Source organism: Mus caroli, chromosome 2, assembly GCF_900094665.2.
Source record: "Mus caroli chromosome 2, CAROLI_EIJ_v1.1, whole genome shotgun sequence".
NCBI classification, from domain to species: domain Eukaryota; kingdom Metazoa; phylum Chordata; class Mammalia; order Rodentia; family Muridae; genus Mus; species Mus caroli.
In genome coordinates, this window is record NC_034571.1 from 10707677 (window position 1) to 10723223 (window position 15547).

The 15547-nt window shown below is 40.3% G+C and overlaps 1 protein-coding gene and 1 long non-coding RNA gene across 2 annotated transcripts in view; one reads left to right on the forward strand and one right to left on the reverse strand.

Annotated features, from left to right (window-relative positions):
• Positions 1-737: 737 nt before the first annotated feature.
• On the reverse strand, positions 738-8231 carry LOC110290511. The gene is made up of 3 exons (XR_002377446.2): positions 7941-8231; positions 4340-4436; positions 738-807 (listed from the first exon to the last, which is right to left on the reverse strand). It is a non-coding gene; the product is annotated as an uncharacterized LOC110290511 (long non-coding RNA).
• Positions 8232-8451: 220 nt separating this feature from the next.
• Positions 8452-15547, forward strand: part of Stam (signal transducing adaptor molecule) — a 57743-nt gene continuing 50647 nt past the window's right edge. The window contains exon 1 of the mRNA XM_021185179.2: positions 8452-8695. Within this exon, the coding sequence (XP_021040838.1) occupies positions 8656-8695 (40 nt within the window). The 5' untranslated portion in view covers positions 8452-8655. The remainder of the gene's footprint in view (positions 8696-15547) is intronic.

The window sequence follows — 15547 nt, forward strand, 5'->3', positions numbered from 1 at the left end:
CTCTCTCTCTCTCTCTCTCTCTTTCTCTCCCTCCCTTCGTCCAGCTTCTTTGTATATATAGTATGGTTTCCAGCTTTGCGCTTGTGAATGAGTCTCTTTGTCTGCTTCTTGTGCCTTTGCTTGACCTCTTTTCCTTCTGTTTGTTTTATACTGTTCTGATGAGGTTTTGTTTTATTATATTATGTCAATTATTTATATGCATTTAAAAATGGAACAACGAAATTTGCAGGTAAATGGATGGAACTAGAAAATATACTGGATTAATTAGCACACATCCAAGAAGAAAATCATATGTTCTTGCTCATCAGTGGTTTCTCAGCTCCAAATCTTCAGATGTGAATGTATAATCTGTAGTAAGTGCAGAAACGAGGAAAGTAAAAAAGGACTACAGGGTGGAGAAAAAAGTTTTATAGAGGGGAGTGTGGCCGGGAGCTCTGTTGTCTGTGGTCTATGCTGCCACCAGAGACTGAGTGGATGCCCATGGTCTGGACTGTTGCCAAAGACCATGTGGAAGTCTATGATCCATGCTGACCAGCGAGGAAGCTCCTTTTCTTTTTTTTTTTTTTTTTTTTTTTTTTGTTAGTTTTCCATGGTTTTTTTTCTGACCTTGAACTTGCTATAGAACTCACTTGGTAGACCGGGCTGGCCTCGAACTCAGAAATCCGCCTGCCTCTGCCTCCCAAGTGCTGGGATTAAAGGCGTGCGCCACCACGCCCGGCTCGAGGAAGCTCCTTTTGCAGTGGTATCAATGACTGCAGACTCACAGTTGAAAATGAGAGACAAGTCTTCTGTGACAGCCACCGACCCCTATATAAAAAGCAATAGTCTAGATAAGAAGCCATTGAAGAGAGCCCTTAAAACTTATGACTGTGATGCTGAAGTCTAGCTTTTCACAGCTGACGGTTTCTGGGTGAGGGTGGGGAGATGGAGGAAGGATTCTATTTTTTTCCTTCTGTGCATTGGTGTTTTTCTGTATGTATATCTGTGTGCAGGTGTTGGATCCTGGAATTACAAACAGTTGTGAGTTGCCACGTGGGTGCTGGTAATTGAATCTGAGTCTTCTGGAAGAGCAGTCAGTGCTCTTAACTGCTGAGCCTTCTCTTCAGCCCCCCTAGACTCAGTTTTCTTTAGGGGGCTGACCACTGGTAGTTTGACTATGCTTCAGTGAGTATATGGCTACACAAATTAGACTTAGCATATTTTTCCCTTTTTATTTTCTTTTTGGGATATATATATGGTTTTGGAGATAAGGTTTCTCTGTGTATACCTGAGTCTCCTAGAACTTTCTCTGTAGACCATCTGGCCTCAAACTTAAATAGCCCTCTGCCTCTGTCTCTGAAAGGCATGTGCAACTCCCAGATATATATTTGAAATATATGTATATATATTTACTATATGTTATATATATATTGTAAATATATTTTAAAATATTTTGTATATAAAATAACATATACTTAAATGTATTATAAATATTTGATATATAAATATAAGTATAAAACATATAGTACATATACATTAAATATAGACGTAGACATATTTTAAAGAGTGATAATGCTTTTTAAAGAACCATAGGCTATCTATCAAAACCCTCAGTCCCAGATATGAGAAACCGTGCCTCAAGTTGGTCAACAGAATCTGGAAGACTCCTATAACGATGTCGGTTATTGTTGTTGCCCTTGCTTGCCTCTCAGAGGGTGAAGATCAGTTATTATTGCTGAAGGCATTAAGATTTTCATTTTAAAATTATGTAGTTGGCATACGAGAATAGTTTATGACACTTTATACATATATTACATTGTACTTTGCTCATATCAGCCCATATATTAGAATATCTCTCTCTCTCTCTCTCCGTGTGTGTGTGTGTAGTAAAAATATTAATAATACCAGTTTCTTCCCCACCTTAGACCATTTATGTTCCCTGATGACACACACAGACTTTATATATTTTTAATATGCCTTTGATATCACAATAGCTAGGCAGCTGCCTACTTTCCATGCTGCTAGACTCTACTTTGTTCCATCTGGGCTGCTCTTAACCCAGTTGGGCAGCCCTCTGGGATACCCGTTCTCTTGGCCCTTCGCCCATGGAGGCTCTCCTTCTCCTTTCCTGCACATTTTTCTTCTTCCATGGAGGCTGTGAAACTTCAACCCCACCTATGTCTCTTCTGTCCAACTGTATGCTGTCAGCATCTTTATTCACTAATCAGAATTACCTTGGGGCCAGGATACCAAGGGCTATGTGCAAACTTCAGGTCTTGGGGTCCAGCACTTAGCATTACAATAGACAGTAAAAGACAAAATCATCAGCGTGTGTGTGTGTGTGTGTGTGTGTGTGTGTGGCGCGAGAACACAGATACATATGGAGTCCAGATACTGATGTCCATTGTTTTCCTTGTTTGTCTTCCACCTTTTTTGATACAGGGTCTCTTACTAAATCTGAAACTCAGTATATTGGCTAGTCTGGCTTGCCAGTGATCTCCAGGTACCTGCATATCTCTGCCTCCTCTGAACTGCTGTTATGTTTCTCCATATCAGATTTGTCTGTGTATTCTGGGGACTGAAATTCAGGTTCTCATACTTGGAGACTGGCCTTTAGCAGTGTAGACTCAGCTTGCCTTAGCCTCACAGAGATCTGGATTTGCCTGCTGAGTGCTAGGATTAAACTCCAGCATCACCATGCCAAGGCCCAAAAACATCACCACACTCAAAACAAAAGTTCACGGACCCCCGTGTCTCTGCCTCCCCAGTGCTGGGATCCCAGGCACGAGCTGCTATGCCTGCTCTCTATGTAGATTTTGGGGAATGAATTCAGATTCTCATGATTCACTTTAGCAACCGAATCATCTCCCCAACCCATGTTCCATAGAATATTCTTAGAGTTAACGTGATCTCCTTGTAGTTCGTAATTTCTTATTAGTTTACTTTGTTAGGTGCTGTAACTATGATCCATCTACTCAAGACTTCAAAATCTCCTGCCACTTTTGTGCTTTACTTAAAATGGTTTTAAAATTTATTTATCTTTATGTGCCTTGGTGTTTGCCTGTATGTATGTCTAGATGAAGGTGCCAGATACCCTATAACTGGACAGTACCAAGAGCTGTGAGCTATCATTTGTGCTCTGGGGTTTGAGCCCCAGTTTGCTGGAAAAAGAGCCAGTGCTCTTAATCACTGAGCCATCTCTCCAGCCCCATTCCCTTCCCCATTCCCAGATAGGGTTAGTCTGTATAACAGCTCTGGCTGTTCTGGAATTCAATTTGTAGACCAGTCTGGTGTGGAAATCAGATCTGCCTGCCTCTACTTCTCCAGTGCTGGAATTAAAGGCATGCCACCATGCTAAGGTTCTCTCTCTTTCCCTCTCCCTCTCCTTCTCCCTCTCCCTCCTCTTCTTCTCCCCTCCCACTCCCCCTTGGGTGCTACAGTTTGGGCCATGTGTTTCCCCAAGTATAAATATGTTAAAGGCTTGGTCCTCATCTTGACGTTATTGAGAGGTAGTGAAAATATTAGCAAGTAGGCCCCTATCAGGAGATCTTCAGGTTACTAGGGCCCTGCAGAGGAGATAGTGGGACTCCAGATACTTCCTGTCTTTTGCTATCTTACCATTGAATGTGTGATTCTGTTTTGCCACTGGCTCTTAAAAAGATATGTTATGTCGAGAAGAAGAACGAATGAATGAGCGTGGGCAGAAACCTCTAAACTGTGCACTAGACTCTTAGCCTCCCCCTAATCTGATTTTTTTTTTCTTTCTCTTCAGTATTACCTTAGGGTTTTACTTCTGTGAACAAACACCATGACCAAGGCAACTCTTATAAAAACATTTAACTGAAGCTGGCTTACAGGTTCAGAGGTTCAGTCCATTATCACCAAGGCAGGATCTTGGTAACATCTGGGCAGGCATGATGCTGGAGGAACTGAGAGTTCTAAATCTTTATCTGAAGGCTGCTAGGAGAAGACTGGCTTCCAGGCAGCTAGGACAAGCGTATTATAGCCCATGCCCATAGTAACATACCTACTCCAACAAGGCCACATTTACTCCAAGGCCACACCTCCTAATAGTTCCACTCCCCCGGCCAAGGATATTCAAACCATCACAAGTACATTATGAACACTTGGGAGTCATTTTTGGGTTCTATGCTACAGCAGAATCCAGCTGTGGGCCCGCCAGAGCTCTTGGCTGTTATGTGGCTCAATGCACATTTCCTGCTTCCTTGGCATTTGCTTTGTACTGCTGTTGGCTCATGTTGGAAATCAACCATACCTTACAGTCTGACTTTTTCATCCCTGGGACAAAACATCTGGCATAAACAACCCCAAGGGAGGAAAGATTTGTTTTAATTCATACCTCAGAGGCCTCAGACCATGGCTAGTTGGCTCTGCTGTTTCTGGGCTGTGAGAAGCAGAACCCAAAGCTGCCATTTCCTTGTGGCCATGAAGCAGAGCTAGAGAGATAAAGAAGGGATTTTGAAGATATACTTCCTCTGACCAGACCTCACTTCCTGTTCTGCTATGAACATTATCCCTTGATGAGGTTAGCATCCTCATGATCTCATCACCTTTAATATCATCACCAGTGAGGGGATACATGAGCCTTTAAGGCACATTTCAATCTAATCCATAACATGAATTTCCCCCAGTTTTATTTTGCTTACGATAAAGTACAGATTTTGTTACTTCCTTATGGCCAGTAATTATAATATGCCATTTTAATCCTAGCAGATTGCATTTATTCCATTTAATAAATGTCATGGAGCTACTAATTATGAAGAGCCAATACATATAAATGATTTGAAATAAAATGCTTAAACATTGGGTCCAATATTGTGGTAGTTTTTAAACATGCCCTCTACTCCAATTTGTTGAAAGTCATTGTGCCTAAAATAGAGTATGATTGAAGTGATGCTATCCCTACTTCTCAGTCCACAGTTTAAGGAACGTGAGACATTCTCTTCTTGTCTCCTGAAATGTTCCGACTTAAGTCCATTCAGTATGCTGGGAGAAGCCAAGCCGATACATAGCATGTTCTGTGCAGTTGGTGCGGCAGACAGCCCCAGTGACTCAGCCAACTTCCAGCATCCATTGCCAGATACACTCTGAGCAACTTTGTTAAATATTGAAAACGAGCTGTAGTGATCCTAGTCACTGTAGTAGTCCTGTTGATGCTGTATGGAGGAGAAGCAAGCTGTTCATAGTGAGGTCTGACAAAACTTTTGATTCGTAAGGAAAATAAATTATTGTTCTTACACTAAAAGGCTACACTTATAATGTGTTATGTAGAAATCAATATCTGGAACAAATATCACCCCACTGAGTGCTGTGATAGAAGTGACCAATCAATTAATTAGCAAAAACTTATGATGTATTGTTATTTATAATGTACTGAATTTGGGAAGGCTTTTTGTCAGTGTCTCCTAAGTGGAGATTGAGAGAAGGCCCAGAGATTTCTAAACACAAGAAAAGTGGTAAAAGTTGTCTGTTTTAGGATGTGGGAGGCATGGGACATCTGGACTGCTGTCATAGTTCAGAAAAAACTAGACTATATGAAGTGAAGGGGCAACCAAGTCCAATGCATTAAGGATGTAATGGTAGTATTAAGGTTAAGTATTCCTCCCTTGGAGCGCCTCCCGTTCTTAAACATTCTTTCTCACTTTTTCTTAAGAATTCTACATTTGCTCTATTTTAAAAAATGAATTAACTTTGAAGGGAGGAGACTCTCTGCACACTCATAATTGGACAGTTACTTAGGGACTCTCTTCCTGATATGTATCCTATATTATTTCTAACTATAGATACCTCAAAGGTATAAGGAGTTAATAAATATTTATTGACTCATTGGCTGATTGAGGAATCATATAAGAGTTGTGAAGGAATGATATCATATTTATATGTTAGAAAAATCAGTATGTAATATAGAGTGGTTGACAGATAGGTTGAGTGTATTAATTAGTTTGGGTTATTATAATAACAGAAAAATTTCCAGAAGCTACTCCATTTTACACACAGATATCTTTGTTTATAATATAGAACAGTTTTAAAAATCAATTTAATTAAAGGGATATGACATTTCAAAATTAACTGTGAAATTTATTAAACATATTATACAAACATTTTAATGTGAAATCAAGTCTCTAAAATGTCTTTTGAGAAACTGTTATTAAAAATAAAATGAGTAATTTCAGTATTTTAGGTAATATGACAAGTTAACCCCAAAATACAAAGCCATGCCACCTTTTATATTTGGCTTTTCCTGTACATATAACATTTCTTATTTTTAAAACCTCTATTTCATAGCATATTACTTAATAAAGATCCCCAATAGCAAAGTCATTCTTCTATGTCAGAATACATGGTTAAAGTTATCCATACTAATATATGTTATTTCTGATTTTCACATATTGATGATTCAAATTTGAAAAGTAGCATTTTGCTAGCTAACAACCTAACAATTTGATTTTATTACTGGATTAGAAGCATGCCCAAATATATTTTCATAACCATCTGGCTCTGAGTCAGGGCAATTATGATAAGGTACCTAAGGCACAGGCCCATCATTTTAAATGGATAAGTTGACATTTAATTCTGTCAGCGCAGTAATCAAGAGAAAAGTCTATTGAGAGACGATGCTCTGCTTCCCATACCAATAGTGGGAAGATTTTATACTTCTCATAATGACACAAAAGCACTTCAAAATCTTAAGAAAATGGTGGCGTTAATGTCTGATATTTGTCACATTTTTATATTTTAACTCCACCCTTTTGAAAGAAAAATTATGCTCATTAAATTACTCAGAAAATATTTTCGTTCAGGTTGTTAAAAATTGCAGAATTTTTTTCACATATATTTGAAGGCTTTTTTTTTTCTTTTTCAGTGCCAAGGTCAGAACCCAGAGCCTCTCACATTCTAAACAAGTACTCCATCACTGAGGCTCATCTTCAGTCAGTCTTTACAGCCTTTTAAACTCTTATGCACTCAGATGTCTATGTAAATACACATCTATGCTCTTACTTTCAATGGCCAAATAAGTACAATTATAACTATTGATTCCACTTGAGTGCTTACTATATACTAGACACTATTACAGGGGATTTGCTTCTAGTAATTTATTTCATCTTCAATGGCTTGTCATTTCCGTTTCTTATAAATGAGGAAACAGAGGAGTTTGTCCAATCTCTTTAATGTCGGACAGTTTAGTGGTCATCAAAACTTTGATATTGTAAACAACGCTGCCATTAATATCTTGGTTCATGCTTTAAAAGACTGTATGTGAGATTTAAAAATCAGAATAACTGGAACCAGAGGCACATTTCCAAAAGTTTGCTATATACTTCCCATCCTTTCTCTTAAGAATGCTGTTAATTTATACCCCATCAGGCAACTTTGTTTCCCATCCCTTGGATTCTTTTAGTTTTAAATGACTGCAAACGTTAACCGATGCTTTAGTTTGCTCCTCTTCCTTCAAAATTCGACTTTAACTGTTTAGTAAGCAAGCTGTTTGTACTGTTATACAAATCTTGTTGACATGTTTATGAGCTTCATTTGTAAGTATCCCTATTTGGGCACATTTTACCTAATCTCAGTGCATAGTTCAAGACGACTTGCTAACTTTACGTAATATTTCCAAGAGATGATTCTTTAGATTTCACATGATTTAGAGGACAATGTGTGTGTGTGTGTGTTGGGAGTTGGGGAGGGGGCGTGCGTTACATACATATGTACAAATTAGATCACCAAATCAACATTTTAAGTTGCCAAGAGTCCTCATCAATGTCGGGCTCCATTTTTCGGGTTTTTTTTTTCCTGCCGTTGGGTGTGCGTGCTTATCTCAGGCTGAGAAGGTCTAATCTTCCCAGTCACTCAGGGACTCAGTGACTGCACGTTTAGTCAGTCGGAGCCCACACCCAGGAAGGTTCCCTCTGATCTCAGGCTGGGGAATGAGCCAGCGTTACCTCAGCCTCTCCAGAGGCTGTGCGCCTCGACACTCCCTCCAAGGGATTCAGGCCAGCTCCACCAGCTCACATGACTCCAATCCCAGCAACTTCCTTGGACCCTCGACGGGCGCGCTCAACATTTTACTCGGGTAACCCAAAGGACTGCCTGACTTTCTAGAGGGATTACAACATCACAACAACCCATCGAATAAACCCAAGGAGTTAAAAATTAAGGGTTTGGCTGGACCCAAACTGAACCCTCTCCCTCTCCCAGTCTCTGATTCACTCCAGAGGCTCTTAGTCGGCCTCGGTACGCCTGAAGGACCTCGTCCTCCCGAGACACCCGGGGAAATGGAAAAGCCGAGAACCTAGCCGCTAACCCCACGGGCACGCGGGAACTCAGCAGAGGAAGAGACAGCGGCGGCTCTTCGCGTGGGCCTCGGCGGAGGCGGCGGGTTCTGGGAAGATCCGGAGCCTGGAAGTGTTCAGGCAGCGCTCAAGTCGCCTACATTCCCGACACGCCCCGCGCGGGGGCCTGTTCCGCTTCTCGGCTGTTGCCGCCGCCGCCGCCTCTGTTGCTGGGGTGGGTGAGAGGAGGGGCTGAGAGGGACCCTGCACTGGCAGGCAGGCGCCCTTGCTGTGTTTGTACCTGAGGGGCCTCTTTTCTCCGTCATCCCTAGAGTGCCGCGGGGTCGAGGGGCAGTCCCCGGGGACACCTCGGCACGCAGCGGACATGCCTCTCTTTGCCACCAACCCCTTCGACCAGGATGTTGGTAAGTGTTTTCACCGTCCCCCGTGGGTGTCCCCCGAGACTGCGAGCCCGCGCCGACTCCTGTCCCCCTGCGTTCGTTCATTCTGGATTCCCAAGGCCTAGCCCACGTTCTTCTCTCCCGGGGCCCCTTCGTTCAGAGTTGGGAGAGGGTTGAGCGCTTGGCGCATCCTCTTTGGAAGAAATGGGACTTAGAACCTCTCTAATGGGCCTTGGTATGGGACTTGGGGAGGGGGAGCTTTGAAGGAATCGCTTAAGGGATTCGGGGTAAAGGGTTGCCTCGGGAGGAACAGACGACGAAGCCATCTGCCGCTGGGGCATGGCTTCTGGGAGAAGAGCGAAGGACAGACGTATCTTGGCTTGAGCAGATTGATTATACGCTCTATCACCAAAGTATTTGCCTGGCCCAATGGAAAGCATCAGGAACTGGCAGAATGTTTTAGGTAAGGTTACTTAAAGGGTTTTTTAAATAGCCCTGTAACGGTCCCTGGAGGACAGAGGTCTGGTTATGTACTGGTAGGTTGAAATGTTGGAAGAGATGGAGATGGATTACTTGGCAACAACTGAAACGCAGACATGAGCCTTTGGGATGCCTTTTTCAGGCTGGGCCTCTGCCTTTGGGGAAGTGTGGAAGAGGATTTTGATTCTAGGATGGGGTCTGAAATGCTAAATTTTTGTTGTCTGAATCATTGGTATTAGGTACCAAGCATACCAGTTTAGCAGGTTAACTATATTTTTTCTGACCTGATTTGAATTTCTTGAAAGAATTTTGGGATGTTTTTGAATGCATTACATTGAACTACACTGGCACCATAGTGTGGAATGAAAGCGAACCAATACCATCCAGTCCCACAGGCTGAATTTAAGCATAACTGTAGTAAAAGAATGTAAGGATAACTTGTGAGAGTTACTTTATGAATTTTGTTTATTAGAGGTGAATTTTAAATTTTGCCAACTGGAGAAAATTTACTATTACTGCCGCTTCCTGCCTGGTTCATAGTGATTCAGTTGAATGTCCTGAATCTGAGATGTGGATGGAACTTTAGAAATCATCAATAGTACTAAATAAGTAATGAATTGGGAAATTGTGTTTAATAAGTGCTTAGCACCAGTACTTACTGAACACAGTGTTCATTGACAAGACATGCAACCATGAAGAAGCTCTTTGGCTGTTTTACAATTTGTTACATCAGTCTTTAGGACAAATGCTTATAATAAAACAATATTTGCTGCCTCTGTTCCTAGCACCTATAGTGATCCTATATAATCTTGCTCTCTGCTAATCAGTCACACTTATATTCTCCTGGCTTGTTCCTTTTTGAGGTATTGGAAGTGGAACCCAGGGCCTAATATGTATTCTTTCTGGTTTTTTTGAACTCACATTTGCAGTGGATTCAGATGGATTTCTTGATGTTAAACCTGTTCTTGCTACCTACACAGCCCAGTCCAAACACAGGCCCCTTCTTGCCTTTCTACGTTTGTTTCTGTTATTTTATGTGTCTTTGCACACATGTCCTCATGCTTTAAGGTCAGCTTAGAGTCTGACTTGTACCTGAATTATTTGCTGATTCCTGCAACCTGGGGTTTATAAGTAGCAGTGATACTGACAGTTTGGAATAGATAAAGTCCTTAAGGGGGTGATGCTCTATCCATGAAGGCTGTGAACTTTGTATCTGCTCTTCACTCAGGGGATGCCAGTAACATCTCACAGCCAGTCATGACTTTAAAAGACATGATTTAATGTCTCGGGGGCTCTTTAAATACAGTGATTTTTTTTCACCTTCCCCATCTTCTATAAATTTCAGCATTTTTGTCTTTATTAAATTAAACATTACATATCAATGTGTTCTTTATTTTGCTCCTTGTTTGATGTCTGCTGCATAGTTGGCTTTGAATAAGTGCTTGTTGAGTTGAAACTATGTTAAGCCTGTTAGACATGTTTTTTTAAAATTCACTCTGAATTATAAAGATACTTTGTGCTATCAGGTCCCTACAGATTTGTGTTTACCAATCCCAACAGTCAGTTCCTCATCCAGTTTTTTATTGATGTCTTAAATTTTTCTTCTGTACTTTATCCATAGATTTGTAGGTCACCAGCCCTTTTCTGGTTTTTTGCTTAGCTTTTTAGTGTCCCCTCCCCCACGTTTTTTCAGTGTCTAAATGCTGAGCATTAATTACAGCTCTTCTCCATTAAGACTTTCTTCTCTTAGAGTCTTATGAGACTTAGTGCTTAGTAGATTTTGGAGTGATTTGCTTAAATTCAGGTTTCAGGCTTGCTGCTTATCAGCAATATGGCTTTAAGCTAGTTGTTTATTCTCTACCTTTGTTTCTTTGTCTTTAAATATGGAGTATAAGAATTATAATGTTCCCTCGAAAATATATTTGCAAAAGCAAAAAACAAACAAAAAATATACAGTGTTTTTTAGCGTACAGGGTTGGTAAGAGAATTGAGTCAATATTTAAAAAGCACTTAGAAGAACATTTTCTATACTTGTGAAGTAAGATTTAAAACAGCTAGTCTCTTAGCTTTAAACACTTTGCTTATTCCTGTTAATCACAAATGTAAATAGTCTCAGTCAGTATTGGAGATTTAGGCACCCATCTACTGAATATTTCCACTGGATTTTGATAGGAGTCTAGAAACAAGCATGCCAAAAATCATTTATTCCCCTCCCACTTCTCATTCTGTCATCTTAGCCCTCCTCAGGATTGAGTCATTAATCTTTCCTGCTAGTCAGTTCTGATATCTAAGAGTCATGTTCGTTCGTTCGTTCTTTCTTTCTTTCTTTCTTTCTTTCTTTCTTTCTTTCTTTCTAATTTTATTTTATTTTTAATTTATTTTTTACACTCCACATTCCATTCCCCACCCCCACCACCCACCCTTCTTCTGCTCCACATCCCACACCTCCTCCCCACCCTACCCCATCTCCATGTGGGGACCCCCACCCCACCTGACCTCTAAACTCCCTGGGGCTTCCAGCCTCTTGAGGGTTAGGTGCATCCATCATCTCTGCATGAACACAGATCCAGAAGTCCTCTATTGTATGTGTATTGGGGGCCTCATATCAGCTGCTGTATACTGTCTGTTTGGTGGTCCAGTGTTTGGGCAGTGAGCTTTTTGAGTTCTGTGAACTGTATCTTGGGTATTCTGTACTTTTTTCCCCCCTAATATCCACTTATTAGTGAGTACATACCATGCATGGGTCTGAGTTACCTCACTCAGGATATTTTCTAGTTCATCCATTTGCCTGCAAAACTCAGGATGTCCTAATTCTTAATAGCTGAGTAGTATTCCATTATGTAAATGAACCACATTTTCTGGGTCCATTCTTCTGTTGCAGAACATCTAGGTTGTTTCCGGCTTCTGGCTATCACAGAGACTGTGGCGGGGGCTTTGTGAAAGGATTTTTCATTACTCTTTGCCCCTCTAATAAGGTTTCACTTATAAAAGCCATTAATCTTTAAAAACATATTGGATAAAGTCATCTACCTTTTCAAAAATCTCTGGTAATTTTCTGTATGTAATATCTAAAGATATATATGGTTGTGAACTTTGGGTTCGCTATCATGTGAAGCATCTTGGATTTGAACTTTCCAAGCATTTCTGCCTCTGTAGCTCTATAGGCCATTTTCTTTGCTTATGTTAATGTTCCCTTAGGCATTTTAAGGTCTTGATGTCCATCACATCATTTGGGCACTCTGTTCAAATTTCACTTTCTAAGAGAGGCTTTCTTAGTTAACTGTCTCTATAGTGGCTATTCCTGGTTGTCAACTTGACTATACCTGGTATGAACTACAATCCAGAATTGGAAGACTTTCCAGTGATCCTAATCTGGAGGCTAGGAGATACAAGTTTCTGACCTGGATGGAGATCTCGAGGCATAGTGGCTATGAATTCCAGAAGACTAAGACAGGGAGATCTCTGTTCAAGGTCATCTGGGATTTAAGGTGTGATGGAACACATACTAATCTGGGTTACACCTTCTGCTGGAGACTTACATAAAGGATATTGGAAGAAGGATTTACTCTCTCTCTTCTTCACCTGCTGCTTTTTGGGACTAAGCAACTGAAAGATCCTTAGATTTCCATTTACAGCTGCTGCGTCATTGGTGGGAGTTGGACTACAGACTGTAAGTCATCAACAAATTCCCTTACTATATAGAAACTATCGATAAGTTCTGTGACTCTAGAGAACCCTGACTAATACAGTCTCTTAAAGCAAATCATCAGTTGTTTTCTACTCACTTACTCATTTTCTTCTTAGTATTCAGTACTGACATCAAGTTCATCAATTGATGGTCCTGTGTGGCATAAACTTCATAAAGAATATTTCAGTCTTGTCTCTGGTACCTTAGGGGCAATTCCTAAGACATATTAAACCCCATAATTTATCTAGTAATGACTTACTGACAGTTTTCTAGATTGTCAGTTTGGTGTTCGGTTACCACTTAAAAATCAGTCTATTAGAAACTTGAATTTACCTTTCCATGATGTTCTTTTCATTAATCGATTATTTTATATCAATGTTCCATTTATCTTGACTTTTGGTTTTTGAGACAGGGTTTCACTGTTTAACCCTGGCTGTCCCGGAACTCAACTCTGTATACTAGGCTGGCCTTGAACTCATAGAATTCCACCTGCCTCTGTCTTTCAAGTACTAGTATTAAAGGCTTGTTCCATTACCTGGCAAAACATGAGGTTTAGTATGTGTCATTCATCTTGACTTTTGGTTTTTGAGACAAGGTTTCACTGTGTAGCCTTGGCTGTACTAGAACTAGCTCTATAGACCAGGCTGGTCTTGAACTCAGAGATCTGTCTACTTCTGCCTTTTTTTTTTTTTTTTTTTTTTTACAGAATTTTATTACTGTGAAGAGGTAACATAACAAAATGGAACTTATTGAGAAAAGAATTAATTTGAATTTAATTTCTTTTTTTAAAAAATATTTTTATTAGGTATTTTCCTCATTTACATGCTATCCCAAAAGTCCCCCATACCCTCCCCCCCACTCCCCTACCCACCCACTCCCACTTTTTGGCTCGGTGTTCCCCTGTACTGGGGCATATAAAGTTTGCAAGTTCAATGGGCCTCTCTTTCCAGTGATGGCCAACTAGGCCATCTTTTGATACATATGCAGCTAGAGTCAAGAGCTCTGGGGTACTGGTTAGTTCATAATGTTGTTCCACCTATATACTTCTGCCTTCTTAACTTTTAAAAAGTATGGATCTACCCCCTTCCCTTCAGTGCTAGAGATCTAACTTGGCCTGGTCTTGTTTTCTTGAGATGGGGGTCTCACTGTGTATCCAAAGTTAGCCTAGAACTAGAGATGTTCCTGCCTTTGCCTCCGGAGTGGTGCCTTTGTCTGCTAAATGGCAGTTGTACAAAAACAAGCCTAGTGCCAATAAGAAATGTCTTTTAATCATTCTTTTGTCTTTGATAAGTGCTGCTTTTAATATTTAAAACAAATAGTAAGTTATCAGCCAGATGTGGTGTCCTGTACCTTTAATCCCAGCTCTCCCAGGCAGAGGCAGAGAGGCAGAGGGTCCTCTACTGGTTGGAGGACAGCCTGGTCTACCTAGTAAGTTCCAGGTCAGCCAAAGGTATAGCAAGACTTTGCGTAAAACCAAACAAACTAATTAATTAATTTTAAACTTTTAAAATGTATTCCTGGTCAAACTGTTTGACCAGTCTATGTCATGAAATGAATACTGTTAATCTACTATATGTACTTTTTACTTATTTTGCTTAGTCCAGTAAGCATCATAAACCCCAGTCAGATTAGTTTTTTCTGTAAAGCATTGGTTCTCAACCTTCTTAATGCTACAACCCTTTAATAAAGTTTCTTATATTGTACTGACCCCCCACAACCATAAAGTTATTTTCAATGCTACTTCATAACTGTAGTCTTGCTAGTTATGAGTCATAATATATTTTTTGGAGATAGCGGTTTGCCAGGAGTTCAAGACCCACAGGTTGAGAACCACTATCCTGAGCTCAGGATTTTGGTCTTCAGTTGCCCCTATAGCAGTTACTATTAGTGAGTAGGATCATTTTGTATTACACAAGATCAAACCTCTTTGAATTCATTTTCAAGTGTTGTAAGTAGTTATAAAAATATGTCAGGTTGGTATCAACATTATTTGTCAAAACACTTGATATTCTAATTTTTTACTGGTATAGAATATGTCCCATACACCTCAACTTCAGCCTCTTCAAACCTATATTGAAACTTTTTTTTTATTAGTTAACATTTTTTCCCTTTGTTCTTGTTTGACTAGACATCAGTTATTTGTTATATAGGCCTGTGTGACATCTTAATTTCCATGGTTGTAATTGTCTACATCCCTGACAACAAATATGTACTGTTGACTGTGTGATAGACAAAACGACTGTGTCCCTTCAGGATACTAGTATAGTGTGTATGCTTTATCTTAATTGCTTTGAATCCATCCTTCTATTTCTGCAACTGTAAATTGCAATGCCTCAACTCAATTGTAAATGGCAAAGGTTTTTACCATTGTAAATACCTTTTACATTAGTATACAAGCTTCTAATTGTTTTCTTCTTTCTCTAGTGATATTTGGTTGTGTTTTAAGAATGTAAATGTATTTCTTTTTTTTTTTAATTAGGTATTTTCATTTACACTTCCAATGCTATCCCAAAAGTCCCCATACCCTCCCCCACCCCAATCCCATAACCCCCCCCCCTCACTCCCACTTCTTGGCCTTGGCATTCCCCTGTACTGAGGCATATAAAGTTTGCATGACCAATGGGCCTCTCTTTCCAGTGATGGCCGACTAGGCCATCTTCTGATACATATGCAGCTAGAGACACGAGCTCAGGGGGTACTGGTTAGTT